The sequence below is a fragment of the Crocuta crocuta genome, unplaced genomic scaffold (genome assembly GCF_008692635.1).
Source record: "Crocuta crocuta isolate KB4526 unplaced genomic scaffold, BGI_CrCroc_1.0 scaffold128, whole genome shotgun sequence".
Taxonomy (NCBI): domain Eukaryota; kingdom Metazoa; phylum Chordata; class Mammalia; order Carnivora; family Hyaenidae; genus Crocuta; species Crocuta crocuta.
In genome coordinates this window covers 649,462-672,496 of record NW_027532232.1, presented here as the reverse complement: position 1 = coordinate 672,496, position 23,035 = coordinate 649,462, and the positions used below count along the sequence as shown (strand labels likewise).

Here is a 23,035-nt window from a genome sequence, read left to right as displayed (position 1 = left end):
TACAATCCCAGAAGCCCCATTTGAGGTCTTAGCCAAAGAGAATGTTCTATAATGCCCTTAGACCACAGACCACATATGCAGATGCAGACCTCACAACACAGCCAAGAGCCTGGGCTGATGGGGATGTGGTGATATCATAATGACATGAGTAGTATCAGTTCAGGCATTAAGCGAGAAAGGATGGAAGATGGAAGAGCAGGCACTGAATCAAATAATTTCTTTCTAATAAGTTGTAATTGACTAGTCCAATCGGATAGCTTGGCAATCGGCCAGTTTCTTCAGAGCCTCTTTGACCTCTCTGTTCCTTAGGCAATAAATGAAAGGGTTGAGAGCAGGGGTGACATTGGCGTAGAAGATGGAAATTACTTTGTTCATGTTGAAGGCATGGATGGCTCGGGGCCTGGCATACATGAAAATAGTGGCTGAATAAAAGACGGTTACCACCACGAGGTGGGAGGCACAAGTCGAGAATGCTTTCTGCTTTCCAGTGGGCATGCGGAGAACCGTAACCAGGATGCATCCATAGGACAGGACGGTGATAGAGAGGGGGATGAGAAAGATGACCAGCGCCAAGATAAAGTCCACCAGCTCAGCTACAGACATGTCTGTGCAGGAGAGGTTAAGGACTGGAGAGATGTCACAGAAGAAGTGGTTGATGACATTGGGGCCGCAGAAGCTGAGGCGGGAGATGAAGTAGATCTTAGCCAAGGAGATGCCAAAGCCAATGGCCCAGGAACCAAGAGCCAAGTGGAAGCAGAGTCTGTGGCTCATGATCGTGGGGTAGTGGAGTGGACGGCAGATGGCCACGTAACGGTCGTAGGCCATGGCCGCAAGGAGCACACATTCTGTGCACATGAGGGCAATGAAGAAGTAGAGTTGTATCATGCAGTGAGTGAAGGAGATACTGTTGCTCTCAGACCGAAAACTAAAGAGCAACTTAGGTACAGTCACGGAGATGTACCAGGTCTCCAAGAAAGACAAGTTGGCCAGGAAGAAGTACATAGGCTTGTGCAGTGACCGGTTCTGTTGCACCAACAAGATGATGACCGTATTTTCAGCCACTGTCAGAGCATAGGCAATAAGGAACATCAGGAACACTGCTACCCGCATGCCCCAGCTCCCAGGGAATCCCACCAGAATGAACTTGGTGACCTGGGTCTGGTTCTCCACTTCCATATTAGAGTCACAGGACTTAGCTCTCCTGGGGGGGCGGGGGCGGGGGGAGGGAAATCATTTGGTCAGAGTCCATAGTCCAGATAGAATCTTCCATCCTTTGCCTTCTCCGATCAGCAATAATAGTAACATATCATTTATTCATAATACAGGATAGGCTAGGCCATACACTGGGTACATTACTCACTAAGGTAATTCCTTCTCACATAGCCTCTTTACATGTTATTATACCCATTTTAGTGAGAAAGAAACTGAGTCTTGAAAAGACATTAAACAACTTACTAACTTCCCACTGGTAATAGGACAGGAATCGCATTGAAGTCTACATCTAAAGCCCAGGCGCTAATATTCTACACCGCCTGAACAATGTAACAGGATTCAGTCCCCATGTTCTATGTTACCACTATAAGTCCAAAGGATATGCGTGGCGCTCCTGGCCCATGTCTACACAGAACTTTGAAAGTTCTTTCTTACAACTCACTTACCCCTCACATACCATTTCACCCTTACCCTCCACCATGGAGGGAATGCAGCCATCACCATCTGATGATGACGATCACATGAGGTACGTGAGCGCTGAGATCAGGAGAGTTATGTTTTCAGTGTTAAAAAACTGGATCTCAGTCAAGTACCAGGTCTGCCCTGGTTTGCTATATGACCTTGACATCTTATCCTCCCTGAAACCCAATTTTCTCTTCTGTGATGTGAATGCTAGTATTCATTAGGCTTGCATCACTGTGGATGAAAAAACAAATGAGAGGATGTGAATGAAATATTACACACACTGTAAATGAGAGCACATGTGAAGGGACCTTCACTTCCTATTAGGGCACTAGGAAGGAGAGGGAGGAAGGTGGGGAGGGGCTGAGTAGAGAGCAAACACAGGCTTTGCTCTCAGGGAGTGGTAATTCCTCGTAGATGGATCTGGAATCTCTGGGAGGAGAGTTTTTAAAATAAGCAAACATGGGCACCTGGATGGCTCAGCCATTTAAGCCTCTGACTTCAGTTCAGCTCGGTCTCACAGCTCAAGAGTTCAAACCTTGCATTGGACTCTGTGCTGAGAGCTCAGAGCCTGGAGCCTGCTTCAGATTCTGCATCCCTCTCTCTTTCTGTCCCTCCCCTACTTATACTCTCTTTCTCTCTCTCTCTTTCTCTCATAAAAATGAATAAACATTAAAAATTTTTAATATATATAAAAAATGAAATAGGCAAACCAAAAGAAATGCATAATAAAACTTGAGATATTTTGTATGAAGACAAAAACACACAAAATGATACAGACAGGATTAGGGGATGTTCTCTGTGAGCTCTGAGGAGGTGACTCAGGCAGAGGAGGATTCCAGGGAGCCAGCCCTTTGCATTGTTGAGGAAGGACAGCGCTGCCTGAGTGGGGTCACCACTGTGTGCTGTGTGTGTGTGCATAAGATTACTCTGTCTGGGCACAAGGCTCTGGAAGCCAGAATGGTGGTGAGCCTGATTGCAGGCTGTTCAGAGAAGGTGGTGGTATCCCTGAATACGGGGGCACCAGAGAGGTGGGCCGATTTCAGATGCGTTTTCGAAAAATCTTTAATGGTAATTGATGGGTTGAGTATGGAAGGTAAGGGAAAGAGGGAAATCAAGGAGGAGTGTTAGACATACCGCTTGTTCCAGGGAAGTAACACCATCTACTAAGATGGGGGAAACTTGAGATGTTTACAGGCATTTTCCTCAGAGTTGAAGAAATGGCGATGGGCAAGAATTTGGTAGGGTGGTGTTCTGATTCGTTTTCATATGAAGCTTGAGCAATCAGCCCAGAATATTCTCTAACAATAATTTATTGAGCACTCACTAGGTGCTGAGAAGTTTGCTCAGTACTGAGTACTTTTCATACAACATCCAAATTAATCCACGAAACAATACTAGAGAGGTATTGCTATTCTAACTTCCCAGAACACACTGGCTTAGACAGATCAAGACACATTTCCAAGTCAGAGAGGGATGAGATCAGAATCACAGGCAGGCTGAGGCCTGTCTGATTGTGAAGACACAGCCTCGCCCCCCAGGCTGACTCACACACAGACGACAATACCAGATTTAAAACGCATCACCATGTTTTCGTATTTCAAATGTCTATTTTAGGAAATGTTCTCTAATCCTACTGAAATTTCTTTATAGGCACAGCCTACTAGAGATGAACCTAAACTTTAAAAAAATAACAATATGACATGGATACATATTCAGTCTCTCTCTCTCTCTCTCTCTCTCTCTCACACACACACACTCACACACACACACACACACACACACATACACACACACACACCAGAAATAAACATATAGAAATGCTTGGTAAATGTATCAGAGAAGAGGCAATCATTGGACTGAGTCTTGAAATATAAAGAAGTGAGAAAACACGAAATTTTAGGCAGAAGAATCAGAATGAACAAAGGCATAGGAGAGTGAAACAGCCTGGCAGTTTCAGGGAAGCAACTGAATAAGACTTATTTGCTGTGTGAGTGGGGAAATTATGAGAGAATGAATGAGTAGGAAAGGGAGACAGACAGACAGATGAGACAGACACAGAGAAGAGCCAGATCATAGAGACTTCCATATTAAATATTAAGGCATTTAGAAACTGTGCTGTGGTATAGACAATGAATAGTTGCTGAATGCTTTCAGCAGCTGATAACACTCTCATATTGTACCCTGGCTTTTGATGTGGGGAGCTGGACAGAGCTGGTAAATCAGAGATCAAGAGACTAGCTGGATGACAGCCTGATAGCAGACACTTTGAAGACACACATCAGAGAACAATCAGCCCAGTTACAGTATTTGTGAAAGAAACAAAGATAAACATGTAGACATGCATGTTCACAAATTACATGGGTAACTTTGCATTCTTAGGGGAAACTGGAAAGGAAAAAGCAAAGCAAGGCAAAGGAAAAGAAAAAAAGAACAAAGGGAGAGAGGAAGGAAGAAGGAAGGAAGGAATTCCTATTTTAAAAAGAAAAATTCCTATTACCTCAAAAACTAAAGAGTATATGGGCACTAATTATCGCACGCTAGTAAGAGGAATTGACCACATTTATTGCGAACGTATGCTTTTACCATCAGATCTGTGACTTTTCACTCATGATAGGTTTTACCCCATTAGAAGGTACTCAAACTTATTACCCCTCGTAGCAGATTTCTACCATTGATTTGGAATCAAACACCTTCGTCCCTTTCCCCATTCTTGTGCCTGCTGTGTATGCACTTTCTCTTAATTTTGCCTGGAGACTGTACAAATGTAGATTTCAGTCGTTAAAATTGGATGAAGACATAGGCTCTGTCCCTGTCAAGAGTATGGTGTTTTGTAGACTCCACCGCAAACGACTTACGGGGAAGAGGCAGCAGCCTGCTGCATGGGGTCCCAGATGACCTGTAGGTTGAAGTCAGAATCTGGGGTGCCTATTCTGATCTTACCCCAAGAAAAGCACCCTCAAAATCAGCGGGAGGAGCGTGTTCTCGGCTCACCACGCGCCTGGCTGCACTTACAAGTGTGAAAGACAAGGGTATCACCCTGGCCAATTGATAGGAATGGGGGTGGGGACAAGAGAGAGGTTCAACAGCATGAACTGTCTAGGATTCAGACACTGCGATGCTGTGGGAGCCTGAGAGAGAGCTGCCTGCAGAGTCAGACAGAGGTTCTGAACAAGACGCTTACCTTGGCTCAGCAGCCTCTGCTGGGGGGGAACGTGTAAAGATACTCTTCACTGATTCTAAAATAGGAAGAAGTAGAAAAGAAAGATTCAGGTACCAAATAGACGTGAGGAACCCGCTCTCTAAACCTAGAAGTAAATGGGCACAGATTACCCAAGTGCTTCCAGACTGATAGGCAGGACTAAAGAATAGGTGAGCCCCAGGCTGGAGGGTCACGTCTGTGCCTGACGTGTCACCAGGCTGGCTGTCCCAGCGCCCCGGGACCACAGCACCCATTGCCTGCCCGGTGGACGCTGCAGTGGTCTTAGATTCACCAAGCTCTGAAGAGCTCTGGGTTCTGAGGGCTTTAAATGGTGTCAAGACTTTCTCTACATCTCTGCCAAGACCCAAGAGAAAAGCACCTTGATGATGCCAGTTCAGGTCTCTCGTGGGAGCCATGAGAAATTGCCCTCTGCCCGCTGTGGCAGTCTTATTTGTGGTATAGAATAGTCATTCTATTAGGGAAAAATCCACCAACGACCGCACGCTTTGAAAAGGACCAGATGTGAATTTCTTCTTTGTGGAAACATGAAGAAAAAAAGTTACTACTTTGAAATCCCCCCATTGGCAGATTTTCGATGATTATTCAATCTTTGGCTTACTTGAAACAAGACGATCATATCATTGCTCCAAGACAGATAGTAGTAGTCAATGTAGACTTACGTTGCTACATGTTAGTAACATTTCAAATAGGTTTTTGCTTTAAATGCTTATGCCCTAATTGTGTGTTAACTCCGTTTATTGTGATGTGATGATCATCATTGCTTTGTCAGCTGCCTTTTTGGAACCACTTCATCAGTATCTCACTTTCTGGAACAAAACTCTATTACTATGTATTTGTAGCCTGCTGAAGTCTTAAGTAGCCCTCGCATTATGAAAAGCTGTCAAATTCACGGTGGCTTCTTCACATAATGGTAAATGGAGATACTGACTGTTATAAGCAATTCAGTCTGCAACATGAGGTCATGGTAATTATACACTTTTTTTTAAGGAAAAGATAAATTTTATCTTAAAATTAAGAAATCTTAACTAAATGACTCTTAAGTACTCTTTAATATAGTTTCTCTTATAGGACTCAAGTATNCTCTCTCTCTCTTTCTCTCTCAGAAATAAATAAAACATTTAAAAAAAAGACTCAAGTTAAACCAAAATTATTGTAGCAAATAAAAGTAAGGACCGCCTTTCAAATCACTGGCCTCAATTATCTCAAAATTCTGGGAGAATTCTGACATCCCCTAAAATGCATAAATTCTCCCACATGGATTTTAAGTATATTGTGACATGGTGGTCACTAATAGCAATAGAAATGACAGTGCAAACAACGGTTGCACTAACTGTTCTGCTCACCTGCTGTGGTGGCTGTGTGCTAGGGAGACGGAACAGGGCGGGAGCCATACTTTCCCCTCAAAATCAGGGAATGTGCATCTACTGTGAGAGGGTTCTACGAACCTTTGGGGCCGCTATCTCTTAAACAGATGGTTGGGGATCCGAATTCCCTACAAATAATCCCCCAAAGAGTTTGGAAACGTTCAGCCGATACAAACACCATGTTCTACAACATGCTGGCACTATCTTACCCAGAATTCAGCTCTCCAGGCTTTTTTTGGAGGATGTTTTTTCCCATTTGTACCTGTTGGCAGGTGCAGGTTGGAGAATGCTGCAGATCCCAGTCCAGGACACGGGGGAAGCAATAAGCGAGCCCAAGGACTCACTGTTCTGCTGCTCTTCGGGTCCCCAGGTCCCTTGTCTGTCTGCTTTCTTTTTGTCAGTCTTCTTGTATCTGTTGTGTTAGATCCAGATTTTTTAACAGTAAGGAGCTGTTCAGTTTTGTTTTTTTTTTTAATATTTTTATTTATTTCTAGGAGAGAGAGAGAGAGAGACAGCGTGAGCAGGGGAGGGTCAGAGAGAGAGGGAGACACAGACTCTGAAACAGGCTCCAGGCTCCGAGCTGGCAGTCAGCACAGAGCCCGACGCGGGGCTCGAACCCACGAACCGCGAGATCATGACCTAAGCGAAAGTCGGACGCTCAACCGACTAAGCCACCCAGGCGCCCCATGAGCTGTTCAGTTTTGGTTTTATTGAGTAATATCCCCATATATGGATATTTCCATGGCATGTTATCTGTTCACTTCTTGATGGACACTTGAAGTGTTTGGGGCACTTCAGGCCATATACAACTCTGCCTTGACCTTCATCCCCTAGTGTACAGAGCCTCAAGGTCACCCAGGGGTGAAATCTTAGCGTCTTCCCAAGCTTTCTCTAAGCATAAGTTCAGCCCTGGCCATGCGTGTAGCCTTCTCAATTCCCGGGTATAGACTTGAGGTTTTAAAACCCGTGTTCTCCCACGTGTGTCTCTTTCCAGCCTCTTTCTTCCCAGCCTGTTGGCCTGTCTATTGCTCATCCTCACGGTTATCCTAGCCTCAGGCCGCTGTGGCCAATTCTTTTGCCTTTAAATACGTTTAGCAAATGCCACCTGAGAAGCCATCCCAGCCCTGAGAACACTCCGAGTCAGAGAAGCAAAAGGTAAGGCTTTATGTCAGTCCTTCAGGTAGCTGCCAGATAGGGCGAAACACTCAACCCAAATTCTCTGAAAGTAAGGTACACAATGCTGGTTGTGGCTACCAACCTGCATCAGTGGTGGAGGCTGTTGTCTTCATGGCCACCACCAGTCAGAGAGGTGGAGATGATGGGTGGGCAACTTGAATACCCCATGTTACCACCATGCCAACAGCTTCGTTCTTCATTAATCTTTCCTGTCATTGCCATTTTTTTTAAAACTAGATCCCAGAGTAATGCAAAAGGTAATTCTGAAAATTTTTGAAAGGTTTTTAGCTATGTTTATAGAGAAATGGAGTCTTGGGATCCCCTGCTCCCCCATTTTCAGTGATGTTTCCTGAAGCACCATTACTTTAAAGTTAATATTTATATTCAAGAATATTGATGTATACATACTTTATGTATTGCTTTGCAACTTTCAACCTTGCCAAACTCCCTTATTAATTCTAGGGCCTTTTTGTAGATTCTTTGGGATTTTCCATATCGATGATAATGCTGCCTGAAAGTAAAGATGATTCCAGTTCTTTCTTTCTTTCTAATTTGTACCTTTTTATTTCTTTTGCTGGCCTTGCCACTTTGACTAGTTTATCCAGTGGAAGGAAATTAATGAGCATGGGCATCCAGGTCTTGTTCTCAACATTTGAGGGGAAATCATCTAATCTTTCACCATTAAACATGATGTTAGCTGCAAGTTATTTGTATATACCTTTACATTTATTTATTTATTTTGAGAATGACAGAGAGAGCATGAGCATGGTGGGGGAGGGGGGAGGTGAGAGAGAGGAAGAGAGGGAGAATCCCAAGCAAGCTTCACACACTCAGTTTGCAGAGCCAGATGTGTGCTCGAACTCACAAAACCATGAGACCATGACCTGAGCTGACATCAAGAGTTGGATGTTCAACCAACTGAGCCACCCAGGAGTCCCTCTATATACCTTTTATTAGATGAAGAAATTCCCATCTATACCTAGTTTTTAATGACCTTTATTATGATTAATTTTGAATCATATTAACTAGATTTTTTTGCATCTATTAAGGAGATTAACTGGTTTTCTCCTTTAGTCTGTAAATATAATGAAAGGCAATGGTTTATTTTTGGATGTTAAACCAATGTATGTTCCTTGCATAAACTCCCCAAGGTCATGATCTATTTTATTTCTGTAAATTAATGAAGTTTGATAATACTTTATTAGAATTTGTGTGTGCCTATTCATGAAGCTTATCAGTCTATAGCCTTCTTTTCTTTTAATGTCTTGGTTTGGTCTTAGTGTGAGGGGAATCCTGGCTTCATAAAAATACGTGGTCTTTCCTTCTTTTCTATGTTCTGGAAGAGTTTGTGTAGAACTAACACTGTGTTCCTTATATGTTTCATAAAATGAATTAGTGGACCTGAAGTTTTCTGGGTGGGAAGATTTTTAACTGTATATTCAATGCCTTTCATAGATGGGTTTTAGGTTACCTATTTCTTCTTTTTTTTAATTAAAAAAATTTTTAATGTTTATTTATTTTTGAAAGCGAGACAGACAGAGTGTGAGCAGGGGAGGGGCAGTTTCTGAAATAGGCTCCAGGCTCTGAGCTGTCAGCACAGAGCCTGATGTGGGGCTCAACCCACACATGTGAGATCATGACCTCAGCTGAAGTTGAATGCTTAATGGACTGAGCCACCCAGGTGCCCCAGGTTACCTATTTCTTCTTACAAAATCTTTGATAGTTTTTATTTTCCAGAAATTTATCTGTTTCATCTAAGAAACAATTCTTTTTGACATGATTGATATAAATCAATTAAAAATATTGGCTCAGTATTTTTTCAGTGTCTGATGGGTCTGTAGGAATACGTTTTTGTTTACTTCATCTATCAAATACTAGGAGAATGATGTTAACATCTCCAGTATAGTGGTGGATTTGTCTTTTTATTTCTTATGTATCTATAGCTCATGTTACTAGATTATTAGAATATTAATGTGCTCTTGATTAATCAATACTCTTATTATATAATGTCCTACTTTTCTTATTCTGCTAATTAGTTCATTTGATATTAATATTGTTACTCCTGCTTTCTGATTTTAGTACTGCATGGTCTATACATTTTACCTTTTTACTTTAAATCCATTTATGTCTTTATGTTAAAATGATTGATTTTAAAAGATACATACTTGGATCTTTCTATTTTATCCTACATGACATCCTCTGTCTTTTAATTACTGTGTTTAGACCATTCTAATTTAATGTTATTATAAGTAATATGCATTTAAATCTATCAGTTTTCTATTTGCTATTTTTGTCTCGTTTTTTCTTTGTTTCCCTTTTCTGCCTCTCTACCTTTCCATATTAATTACCTTAGTTATTTTATTTTACACTTATTGGATTATTAGTTAAACTTCTTTCAAGTGAGCAATTTTTTTTACTTTATAATTTATTATTCATATTGTACCATAGTCATGTTCCTGCTTTAAATGTCTTACAAAGTAATGATCTTCTGAATGGGAGCAATGTCTTACTAGACCTGGGTGAACAGAAACATTTTATTGGAACCCAACCATTGTTGTTTATAAATGTGATTTTATTTTTTTAAATATAATTTATTGTCAAGTTGGCTAACATACAGTGTATACAGTGTGCTCTTGGTTTGGCAGGTAGATTCCCATGATCCACTGCTTACAGACAACACCCAGTGCTCAGCCCAACAAGTGCCCTCTTCAAAACCCATCACCCATTTTCCCCTCTCCCTTGTGCCCCCCTTCAATCCTCAGTTTGTTCTCTGTATTTAAGAGTCTCTCTCTTTTTTTTCTTAGCATGAGCAGGGGAGGATCAGAGAGAAAGGGAGATACAGAATGTGAAGCAGGCTCCAAGCTCTGAGCTAGCCATCAGCACAGAGCCTGACACGGGGCTTGAACTCACGAACTGTGAGACCATGACCTGAGCCAAAGTCGGACGCTTAACTGACTGAGCCACCCAGGCATCCCTGGATTTAAGAGTCTCTTATGGTTTGCCTCCCTCTCTGTTTATAACTATTTTTCTCCTTTCCCTTCCCCCATGGTCTTCTGTTAAGTTTCTCAAGTTCTACTTATGAATGAAAACATATGATATCTTTCTCTGACTCATTTCACTTAGCATGATACCCTCCAGTTCCATCCACATTGCTGCAAATGGCAGGATTTCATGCTTTCTCACTGCCATGTAGTATTCCATTGTATATATAAACCACATCTTCTTTATCCATCCATTAGTTGAGAGACATTTAGGCTCTTTCCATGATTTGGCTATGGTTGAGAGCGCTGCTATAAACATTGGGGTACAAGTGCTCCTATGCATCAGCACTCCGGTGTCCTTTGGATAAATTCCTAGTAGTGCTATTGCTGGGTCATAGGGTAGTGCTGTAGGGGTTTTTTCTTCATTTTTTGAGGAAACTCCACACTGTTTTCCAGAGGGGCTGCACCAGTTTACATTCCCACCAACTGTGCAAGAGGGTTCCCATTTCTCCACATCCTCAGCAACATCTGTCGTTTCCTGAGTTGTTAATTTTAGCCACTCTGACCAGTGGTGTCTCAGTGTGGCTTTGATTTGTATTTCCCTGATGATGAGTGATGCTGAGCATCTTTTCATGTATCTATTGGCATCTGAATGTCTTCTTTGGAAAAGTGTCTATTCATGCCTTCTGCCCATTACTTAACTTGATTATTTGTTTTTTGAGTGTTGAGTTTGATAAGTTCTTTATAGATTTTGGATACTAACCCTTTATCAGATATGTCATTTGCAAATATCTTTTCCCATTTTGTCAGTTGCCTTTTAATTTTGTTCTTTGTTTCCTTTGCAGTGCAGAAGCCTTTTATCTTGATGAGGTCACAATAGTTCATTTTTGCTTTTAATTTCCTTGCCTTTGGAGACATGTCAAGCAAGAAATTGATGCAGCTGAGGTCAAATAGGTTGTTTCCTGATTTCTCCTCTAGGGTTTTGATGGTTTCCTACCTCACATTTAGGTCTGTCATCCATTTCGATTTTATTTTTGTGTATGGTGTTATGTAGTGGTCTCATTTTATTCTCCTGTATGTTGCTGTCCAGTTCTCCCAGTACCATTTGCTATAAAGAAACTTTTTTCCACTGGATACTCTTTCCTACTTTGTCAAAGGTTCGTTGGTGATACATTGGTGGGTCCAATTCTGGGTTTTCTATTCTATTCCATTGGTCTATGTGTCTGTTTTTGTGCCAATACCGTACTGTCTTGCTGATTACAGAAGTGAGCAATAATTTTTGGAAAAGTTTCCACAGACTAACTCCTGCCTCCACAAATGACCCTGGGCAAGTCAGCATGGTGGAGAGTAGGGGTTATTCTTGAAAGCCACTACTAAAAGCCAACCAGTTTATGGGGCGCCTGGGTGGCTCAGTCAGTTAAGTGTCTGACTTTGGCTCAGATCATAATCTCGCAGTTTGTGGGTTCGAGCCCCATGTCGGGCTCTGTGCTGACAGCTAGCTCAGAGCCAGGAGCCTGTTTCGGATTCTGTGTCTCCCTCTCTCTCTGACCCTCCCCTGATCACGCTGTCTCTCTCTCTCTCAGAAATAAATAAAACATTAAAAATAAATAAGTAAAAGCCAACCAGTTTGAATAGCATTAACTAAACTATTAATTGGAGTCACTATGAATGACATTAAAATGTATCCCACTGAATTCAAACTAAATATCCTATATTGGTTTGATTAGTGCCTGTGCTTCTCCTCCACCAACAACTACACGTCTGGAACCTTGGAATGTGTCCTTATTTGGAAATAGGATCTTTGCAGATGTAATTGTTAAAAATCTTGAGATGAGGGGCACCTGCGTGGCTCAGTCAGTTAAACATCCAAATTCAGGTCGGGTCATGATATACGGTTTATGGGTTCAAACCCTTCACTGGGCTCTGTTCTTATAGCTCAGAGCCTGAAGCCTCTTTCAGATTCTGTCTCCCTCTTTTCTCCCTCTTTCTCTGCCCTACCCTGCTTGCTCTCTTTCTCTCTCCCTTTCAAAAATAAATAAACATTAAAAAAAATTTTAATCTTCAGATGATATCATCCTGAGTTTAGAGTGAGCCCCAAATCCGATGACTGGCATTTTTGTAAGAAAAGGAGAAAACATAAAGAGCCACATGGAGGAGACGCCTTTTTGATAACAGAGGTAAGCAGGGATGAGTTATACTGTCATAGTCAGGCAACAATTGGGGCTACCAGAACCTGGAAGAAGGGAGGGTTATTTTCTAGAATCTGCAGAGGGAACATGGTTCTATCGACATCTTAATTTTGAATTTCTAGACTCCAAAATGGTAAGAGAATAAATTTCTCTAGTTTGAAGCCACCAAGGTTTTGGTACGTTGTTACAGAAGACTTAAGAAATAAGGATAGTATCTCCACTCAATTTTCCCTTAGCTGGATACCCAAAATTCTCACACCCATTTGAGCGCCTACCAGTAGGGTAGTATGACAGATGGAAACTAAGAATGGAAAGTGACATCAGCTCAACCAATTGCAGTTAAAATTCTTAATTTTGAAAAATTTCATTAAGCATATTTTACCAAAAAAACACACAACAACAACAACAAACCACATAGTCCCGTACACACAGCCCACACAAATAAGGGACTCTGAAGCTTAAGCTTCTTTAGCTTTATGGTAAATCCACTTCTGGATGTAAGAGAGGAGAGTCAACCACCAAGTCAAGGTCCTTGTGATGAACTCAAGGTATGTGTAAGGAATGATCCTACAAGTGGGCTTGGAATCTACACCAAGAAAGAGGGGAATTAAGATGAAGTGGTGGAGGGGTTGGTAATGGATGAGAAAAATGTGATAGAGTTAATATAATAGGGATCAGAGTGGGGTCAAAAATTTACTGGAGTTATACTAGATGGTGTGAACCAGAAAAAAGAAATAGGGGTGAGTGTCAGACAGTGGGGCGCTCACATGAAAGTGTTAGCGGGAGTGTAATTTTTGGCAATGGAAAGGACTAGGGTTTAAGCACAGAAGAGGGTGGCTGGACATCAGTTAGGGAACCAAAACACTAGGAGGAGATAGGAAGTCAACTGAGAGGCCACGACGCTGAATAATGACCCGCACAGATGTTGAAATGGTCACATGCGTGATGGAATTAATGGTAAACCAGTGTAAAATGAGGAGATGGGGTGGTAAGGGAAGAAAAAAAAAAAAGATGGAGTGATGGTGTTATAGCCCGACAGCACATGCTTCAGAGGGGTTTGGGTCATTTAGACAAAAGTAAAGAACACTAGTCTGGAAGTGGCAGAGGATGAGGAGAGACACTCTTCACCCTTCTGCCCAATCTTAGAGAAAAAAATGGGAGAAAATGAGTGTGTTTGAGGGAGCCAAGGGGAATCAGAGTTCTCAGGGAACAGTCAGGTTGAAGTTTGAGCAAGAAAAAGAAAAACACATTCACCAAAGACACTCAGAATACAGAGTATTTTGCTGATACTGGAGCACAAGTTTCAGGGGACAGCTGGGGAAGATTGTGGCATCAGCAGAGGTCAGTCTTCTGGTGAGACGTGTAGGCCAGGTTGGGATGAACGCCCAGGTAATGGATGTCCTGTGAAGCATGGACTTCCTGCAGAGCCTCAGATAAAAAGGGAGACAAGGCAAGAAGGATGTGCTTGGGACTGTCTCTTCAGGGAAAGCAGGTAATCAGAGTTAATTAAAGCCCCTTTCTAGACTCTGGGCTCTACCCAGTCCTTACTCTCCTTGGGGACAGCACCTTCATTCTGTACTTCCCACCCTGGTCTTTACTTCCTCACTCTCAACACATAGAAATTACAGCTTTGGAAACTTAATTTTACACTTAGAAGGTTCTGGCGTGTTGTCTCTTCTGTCACAATTTCACCTTCATGCCCTGGTTTTATTTTTAAGCCATTTTTTGTTGCCTGAAGTTGCTTTCATGTTTCTTTGTTGTAATTGTTATACTATTTTTTTAATGTTTACTTATTTATTTTTGAGAGAGAGAGAGCGCGCGCGCAAGAGTGTGCACATGTGAGTCGGGGAGGGGCAGAGAGAGGGAGAGAGAGAGAATCCCAAACACGCTCCTTGCTACCAGCACAGAGCCCGATGCAGGGCTGGGTCTCACAAACCAGGAGATCATAAGCTGAACCAAATCAAGAGTCAGACTCTTAACCAGCTGAGCCACCCAGGTGCCCCATGTTATAGTCTTAATGCAGGAGGAATAGGTAATCATTTTGAGTCCTTGCATACATAAATATGTATTTCTGTCACTATTTAAAAATTAACAATGTCAAGAGAATTAGAGAACAAGCCACAAGCTGAGAGAAAATTGCTGCAAAAGACACATCTGATGAAGAACTGTTACCCAAAATGTATAAGGAGCGCTTAAAACTCAACAGTTAGAAAACCAAGAACTCAATTTAAAAATGGGCCAAAGACCCTCACAGACATCTCTCCAAAGAAAATACACAGATGGAAAATAAGCTTTTGAAAAGATACTTTGCAAGAGATGTCATCAGGGAAATGCAAATTGAAACAACAGTGAGATATCATGGCCCAAATCCAGAATACAGACAACACCAAATGCTGGTGAGGATATGGAGAAACAGAAATCCTCATTCACTGCTGGTGTGAATGCAACGTGGTACAGCCACTTTGGAAGACAGTTGGGAAACTTCTTACAAAGGTAAATATTCTTTTTTTTTAATTTTTAATTTTTAGTGTTTATTTATTTTTGAGAGACAGAGAGAGATAGAGTGCAAATGGGAAAGGGGCAGAGAGAGAAAGACACAGAATCCAAAGCAGACTCCAGGCTCTTAGCTGTCAGCACAGAGAAGGACACAGGGCTCGAATCCACAAACTGTGAGATCATGATCTGAGCTGAAGTCGGATGCTTAACTGATTGAGCCACCCAGGTGCCCCAAAAGTAAATATTTTTACCATAAAATCCACCAGCCATACTTCTTGGTATTTACCCAAAGGAGCCAAAAACTTATGTCCTCACAAAAACCTGCACACAAATGTTTATAGCAGCTTTATTCATAATTGCCAAAATATGAAAACAACCAAGATATTCTTTAGCAGGTGAATGGACAAATAAATTGGTAAATGCAATTATTTAGTTCCAAATTATTATTCAGAATGTTTGGAATATTATTCACTTCCAAAAAGAAGTGAAAATATACAGAAAAAAACATAAATATATTATTACTAAGTGAAAGAAGTCAATTGGAAAGGCTACATACTGTACGATTCCAAATACAGTAAAACTGTGGTTTGCAAGTGTATTTTGTTCCAAAAATATGCTTGAAATCCAAAGAGCTTCTATATCAAAGTGAATTTCAAGACCCATTGGCTCAGTTGTGATCCTGTGACATTCGGAGTCACACTACTCATCTTGCAAGACAATGCTCTGTTTATCAAGTTAAAATTTATTAGAAATGTTTGCTCGTTCCTGCAGAAAACTCACAGAATAGGCTACTCACAATCCAGGGCTTTACTGTGTATGACATTTTAGAAAAGACAAAACTATGGAGACAGTAAAAAACAACAACAACAACAACAACACTGGTTTTCAGGGATGGGGGAGGGGGAGAGGGATGAAAAGATGGAGTATGGAGATTTCTGATTCAATGAAACTACTCTGTATAATACTATAATAGTGGATACAAGTCATCATAAATTTGCCCAAGCCCATGTAATGTACAACACCAAGAGAGGACCCTCATGGAAACTATGGATTTGGGATAAGGATGTGTCAATACAGATTCATAACAAGTGCATGACAAATGCGCCATTCTGGAGACAGGTTATGTATGTGAGGGTACAGGGAAGATAGGCAGAATCTCTGTGTCTTCTGCTCAAAGTTACTGTGAACCTAAAACTGTTCTAAACAATAAAGCCTCTTTTAAAAAGTGACTAATGCCTCAATCTAGTACAGAATTTTTCTTTACTAACGCTTACTCTCAGGATTCTATAAATAGATATTATTCTATCATCTTCTGTCATCTAATATTGCAAAGATGAATTCCAGCCAACCAGACTTCTAATCTGGCCCCCAGGACTCCCACCTCTGGGTGTCCATGTCCTATAGAGTCCTCTCCCCTTGACTATGAGTATGATGCGATTTCACTCATGTGATGATGTTTCACTACATAGAAAAGGGGATTCTGAAGACATCCTTACTCAGTTGAATTTTATCTGCTCAAAAGAAAGATTATTCTGGGTGAGCCTGACCTAATCAGGTGCACCTTTTTAAGGTGTCCCGGCGTTCCTGGGAGTCAGAGATTCAAAACAGTAGAGATTCTTCTGTAGCTCTTTTACAAACTGCCATGCTGCGACAAGACAGACATGTGTAGCAAGGCTGTGAAGGTGGCCTCTCAGAGCTTATTATAAATGGTCGCCAGCTAATGATAATCAAGATAACAAGTCCCTCAGTCAGACAGCTGCAAGAAAATGAATTCTTCCAACAAGTGAGCTTGGAAAAGGACTCTGAGTCTCAGATGAGATCAGCGACACCTTGACCTGAGCTGAGTGAGATCCTGAACAGACAATGCATTTATGCTGTGCCTGGACTTCCGACCAATAGAAACTGTGAGATGACAAATGTGTGTGGTTTTCAGCTGCTAAATTTGTGCTAATTTGTTACACAGTAATAGAAAATACACTAGCTTAACGTTTTCTAAGTGGCCCTTTTGTTTTATGTTCTAGATCTTTATAAACTTTCATTATACTTGAAATTCAGTTATTTCACCAACACGTCCATAGGGTTTTTTTTTTCACTTTAATTTATAGGTAGGTATATGCTGAGACCCTTTAATCTAGAGAACCAGTTTCTCCTTTATTTAAGTGAGGTTTTCACTGATTACAGTTAATGATGGGAAAGCTAAGCAAGGCATGACTTAAAATGCTAAAAACAAAGCAAAGAACTTGAGTAGTTAGTGATATTTTAAGTAAAAGACCTAGGGATGAAACAAGTCTAACCTTTATAGAAAATGACCTGATATTAATGCACAGATAAAAGGGATGAGACAAATCAAAACCGCACTGAGATACCACCTCACGCTGGTCAGAGTGGCTACGATGAACAAATCAGGAGACTCTAGATGCTGGAGAGGATGTGGAGAAACGGGCACCCTCCTACACTGTTGGTGGGAATGTAAACTGGTGCAGCCCCTCTGGAAAATAGTGTGGAGGTTCCTCAAAAAATTAACAATACAACTCCCCTATGACCCAGCAGTAGCACTGCTAGGAATCTACCCAAGGGACACAGGAGTGCTGATGCATAGGGACACATGGACCCCAATGTTCATAGCAGCACTCTCAACAATAGCCAAAACATGGGAAGAGCCTAAGTGTCCATCAATGGACGAATGGATCAAGATGTGGTTTATCTATACAATGGAATACTACATGGCAATGAGAAAGAATGGAATCTGACCACGTGTAGCAACATGGATGGAACTTGAGGGTGTTATGCTGAGCGAAATAAGTCAGGCAGAGAAGGACAGATACCATATGTTTGCACATATAGGAGGATTAGGATAAACTTAACAGAGGACCATGGGGGAGAAGAAGGGGAAAAATAGTGGGGGAGAGGGAGAGAGGCAAACCATGAGAGACTCTTGAATGCTGAGAACAAACTGAGGGCTGATGAGGGTGAGGGAGAGGGGAAGGAGGTGATGGGCATGGGGGAAGGCACCTGTTGGGATGAGCACTGGGTGTTATATGGAAACCAACTTGATGATAAACTATTTAAGGGGAAAAGGGGGGGGTGAGACAAAATGTTAAGCTAATCTTTTCATCAAATGAAATGACCTTTGAATAATAAAGGGGGGGAAGCAGCACAAGAAAATGATTCCTTCCTATGATGCACAAAAGAACAAACTAGCTATTTTTAATTAATTCCATTCATCCAGGTCCTGAATTTTATGCCAAGGCTCTAGAAACTAGTATATTTCATAGTTCCTTATCATAACCTGTGAGGATAGAATCTGTACCAGGAAGTTAAGGATGAACAGATGTAGAATAGTTCTATTTAAAAATTTCCAAATTATCAGGAGCATGGATTTGAAAACAACAGGCCTATTAGCATGGCAAAATTCTAGGATTAGCATTCAAGCATTGTTTGTGAGCATTTAGTAGCCCGTCATTAGCACTCACTGGGAACAAACTGAAGCACATTAAGAACAAATAATGTCATCCTATCTTTGCTTTCTATATTGATAGTTTGGTAGGTTGATATAAAAAGGTGCTGTTGTTGTTTTTGTTTTGTTTTGTTTACAATGCAGTATATAGGTAGTTTTGGTTAGACCAGAGCTGATAGGCTAATAGATCAGAGTGTGGGGTTAGCATTTGTGATGGCCTTAACTGCGTCCCACCAAAATTCGAATGTTCCAATCCTCACCCGTAGTACCTCAGAATGTAACTGTATTTGGAGACAAGGCCTTTAAAACTGTAATTAAGGCACAATGAGGTCATATGTACAGGCCCTAACACAACACGACAGGTGTCCTTATAAGAAGAGATTAGGGGGCACCTGGGTGGCTCATTTGGTGAGGCATCTGACTTCAGCTCAGGTCATGGTCTCACAGTTTGTGGGTTGAGCCCCATGTCAGCGTCTGTGCTGACAGCTGGGAGCCTGGAGGCTGCTTCCCATTCTGTGTCTCCCTCTCTCTGTGCCTCTCACTCACTCTCTGTCTCTCTCTCTCTCCTACAATAAATAAATATTTTTTTAAAAAAAAAGAAAAGATGAGGGCACAGACATGCACATGCAGAGGAAAGGCTTGTGAGGCCAGAGTAAGGAGACAGGCATCTGCAAGTCAGAGAGGCTGCGAAAGAAACAAGGCTGTCAATGCCTTGATCTTGGACCTCCAGCCCCTAAAACTGCAGGAAAATAAATTTCTGTTGTTTAAGCCACTCAGTCTGTGACACTTTGATACAGCAGCCCTAGCAAACTAACACAGCACCAGTTGATTACTAGACGTCTTCACGGAAGGCTGGACAGACCAGTCTGTGAGCATCAAAGAATGTCAGAGGCATTTTGCTGCCATGGAATGTTCAGTGCACAGAAACAGACACCCAGACTTAGCCTTTGATTTTCCCTCGGAAAACAATTTCACTATAGTCGACTTGTTCCGTGCTAATGTCACGTTCAATCATTCCAGGCGATGGTGGACCGCTTGTCAGTATTTTCCCTTCCTTTATTCCACCCTCAATAAATGGATAGAACTCTAGCATTAAAGATGAAACTAGATTCACTGGGGATCTCACAGCTGTGCTTTGAAGAACATGCTCTTGAGAAACTGAAGATATTGTGTTACTGAACGATGAGTCTAGAGGCATAGGCATTGGTTGTGATATGGGAGGTTGTTTTTTACTTCACCTGATGCCAATCCTTGCAGGGGCTCCAGGGGACCTGGGATTCAGTGCAATCTACCTTCAGGTTACACATTAGCATGTCTGGGAATGCTCAAGATACAGGTATAGGAAGTACAAGAATAGACCCCACTTTTAGATAATAATCAGATGGAGCTCAGAGAAGTAGATTATTAGGTGTTAGTTTAGATTATTGGCTTAGATTATTAGATAATAATCATATAGAGCACAGAGCATCAAGAATTATTTTAAGGGTGCCTGGGTGGCTCAGTCAGTTGAGAGTTCAACTTCAGCTCAGGTCACGATCTCACAGTTTGCAAGTTCAAGCCCCACATTGGGCTGTCTGGGGTCAGCGCAGAGCCCACTTCAGATCCTCTGTCCCCCTCTCTCTCTGCCCCTCCCTTGCTCTCTCTTGCTCTCAAACATAAACATTTTTTAAAAAAGACTTATTATTGGGGTGCCTGGGTGGTTCAGTCAGTTAAGCATCTGACTTCAGCTCAGGTCATGATCTCACAGTCTGTGAGTTGGAGCCCCACATTGGGCTTTGTGCTGACAGCTGAGAGTCTGGCGCCTGCTTCGGATTCTGTGTCTCCCTCTTCTGCCCCTCCCCAGCTTGGTCTCTCTCTCTCTGTCTCTCTCTCTCTCTCCCAAAAAAGTAAGCATTAAAAAATTAAAGAAAGGAATTGTTTTATGTAAATTTAGCACACTTATATGCAACAGCAGGCAAGGGCCAGAATATAACAGTTGAAAAGGTATTTGACAAAGTCTTATTATATCCTTCTAGATAAAATGATTAAAATATGCTTGAATAATCTATTTTAAAGCAGATTTTAAAGCATATACAAAATGTGTTCAATAAAGGTTTTCAATGTGGAAATGGGTCCATGGTGATATACAGTTGACATGTACCACTTGGTAATTCTTTTTATAACTGTTCTGTTTATAATGTCTATGAAACAGAAAGTCAACTCATGGAATATATTTGAGAATCAAGATTCAAAATATTCTTGGTGGGTTGGTGTGACATGTGAAAATCAATAATAACAATTATCAGAGCTGAGAGTACATATCTTCATTTTAGTTTTTAAAAATTAAGAAATTTTATAAACAGTTTGTAGGAAACAGGTCTTGGGAAATTAGTTAAATAAAAAACTACAGTTATAAATAATTTTGGAAAAAATAGTGATGTTTGAGAAAGTAATGTCACTGAATTGTACCCTTAAAACAGCTAAATTGGTAAATTTTATGTTTTATATATATTTTGCTACAATAAAAAAAAAAGTCTGCAGGGAAGCCACAGATATTTTGTATATTACAAGCAGATCTGATTCTTGAAAAGCAAATGAGAGCCAACATACTAGTGTGAACAAATATTGTATCATATATTATTGATTTCAGAATATCGTATCATTCTCTAGATTAAGACACAGATAGTGTTGAAAGTTCTAAAGCTGACATCATCTGAGAAAGAGTTAAAGAAGCCATTTGTAATTATCCTGGGGGAAATAAGGCTGTTCTGCAAATAAATGGGGTCTTTTCATACAGAAAGAACAGACATTCTCCATTCTGTTCTACAGGTGAAACAGACCTAATAAGTAGAATTCATCTCTTTATCTATTCCATGCCAGTCTGCTGGATGAAGCTGCAGATCACTTCTTTATACACTGATATCCTAATAAAATAAATAGTGGGCAGATGAAGTTTAAATACCACTGGATACCTGAGAGAAGATGATTAAGAAGAGATCCTCTCGTGGATCACTGAGATTCACTGATAATGTGAATTATCTGTCTTTGGCCTATTCAGGAAATTCATTAATCAGGTAGAAAGATGCTTTATCCAAACCCAAGGGCATTTTAGTCTTCTTTAGTTTAAGTGTGGGAGTCCTGTCTACCTTCAACTGATCTCCTTTTTGGTTCTGATGATAGATAACAAGAAATTCTTATGGTCTTTACTCTTTATCTCTGAATTTCTCTAGAGCCTTTCGGAGAGCAGCCATAACTTCCTTATTCCTCAAGCTGTAGATCAAGGGGTTCAACATAGGTGCCACCAGAGCATAGAATAGAGCAACCCGCTTCTCCACTTCCTCTGAGGAGGCTGACCGTGGCCCCAGGTAGGTAAAGATGGTAGCCCCAAAGCACATACAAACCACAGTGAGGTGGGAGGTACACGTCCCAAAGGCTTTGCTACGTCCCTGAGCAGAACGAATATTTAGAATGGCAGCAACTATACGAACATAGGAGAACAGAACCAGGAAACAGGGAAGCATGATCACCAGAAATCCGGAGATGGCCACCATGACCTTGTTGAAGGAGATGTCCACACAGGCTAGCCGTAGCACTGCTAGGGTCTCACAGGCAAAGTGATTAATAACATTGTGACACAGGGGAAGCCGGAAAGTAATGATTGTTTCCATCAAAGAATTGGTGAAACCAGCCCCCAAGCAGCCAGCAGCCAGCCCCAGACACAGCCGTCCATGCATGATGACCGTGTAATGCAGCGGGTGGCACACCGCCACATAGCGGTCATAGGCCATGGCTCCCAACAGGAAGAACTCAGAGCTGCCCAGTGCCAGGGAGATAAACAGCTGGAGCACACAGCTGTAGAATGGGATGGACTTCTGGGCTGAGAGCAGGTGGGTCAGCATTTGTGGGGCAAAACTGTTTGAATAACAAAGGTCCACAAAGGATAAAACACTAAGGAAGAAGTACATGGGGTTATGAAGCCTGCTGTCCAGTCTGATCAGAAGAAGAATGAGAACATTTCCCACAAGAGTCACCAAGTACATGGTCAGGAACAGGATAAAGAGGAAGACTTGTGTCTCCCAGTCACTGGACAGCCCCAGCAGAATGAACTCACTCACCCATGTCTGGGTTTTATTTTCCTGGCCCATGAGTTTCTGAGGACCAAACTCTGAAGATGTTGAAAAAACAAATCATGAAAACTCAGGATTGGAAAGTGGCTTTTATGGAGAGCCTACCCATCTGAACTCAGTTCTTCTAGAACATCTTAGCCAATTTGTCATCCACACTGCTTGAACCCATCCACATGAGGAGCACAATGGGACCCAGCTATGCAGCTGGAAATCAAAGAGAAAAGAAGTTACATTCTTGGAATTCAATTTACTGGAAAAGAATTTCTTCTCCCAAACATCTGCTCTTAAATGGTGGAAGGAAATTAATGAAGTCTTTAGACCTAAAATCCTATTCCATTTAGTAGCTATTATTGAAAATTCATGTCTTTC

At 41.4% G+C, this 23,035-nt stretch overlaps 2 protein-coding genes across 2 annotated transcripts; both read right to left on the bottom strand.

The window, feature by feature from the left end:
* Positions 1 to 240: 240 nt before the first annotated feature.
* On the bottom strand, positions 241 to 1,176 carry LOC144242979 (olfactory receptor 6B1). The gene has a single exon (XM_077778023.1). The coding sequence runs from the start codon at positions 1,174 to 1,176 to the stop codon at positions 241 to 243; it is 936 nt and encodes a 311-aa protein (XP_077634149.1).
* Positions 1,177 to 21,742: 20,566 nt separating this feature from the next.
* On the bottom strand, positions 21,743 to 22,684 carry LOC144242958 (olfactory receptor-like protein OLF3). Its single transcript, XM_077777993.1, has one exon. The coding sequence runs from the start codon at positions 22,682 to 22,684 to the stop codon at positions 21,743 to 21,745; it is 942 nt and encodes a 313-aa protein (XP_077634119.1).
* Positions 22,685 to 23,035: the final 351 nt, after the last annotated feature.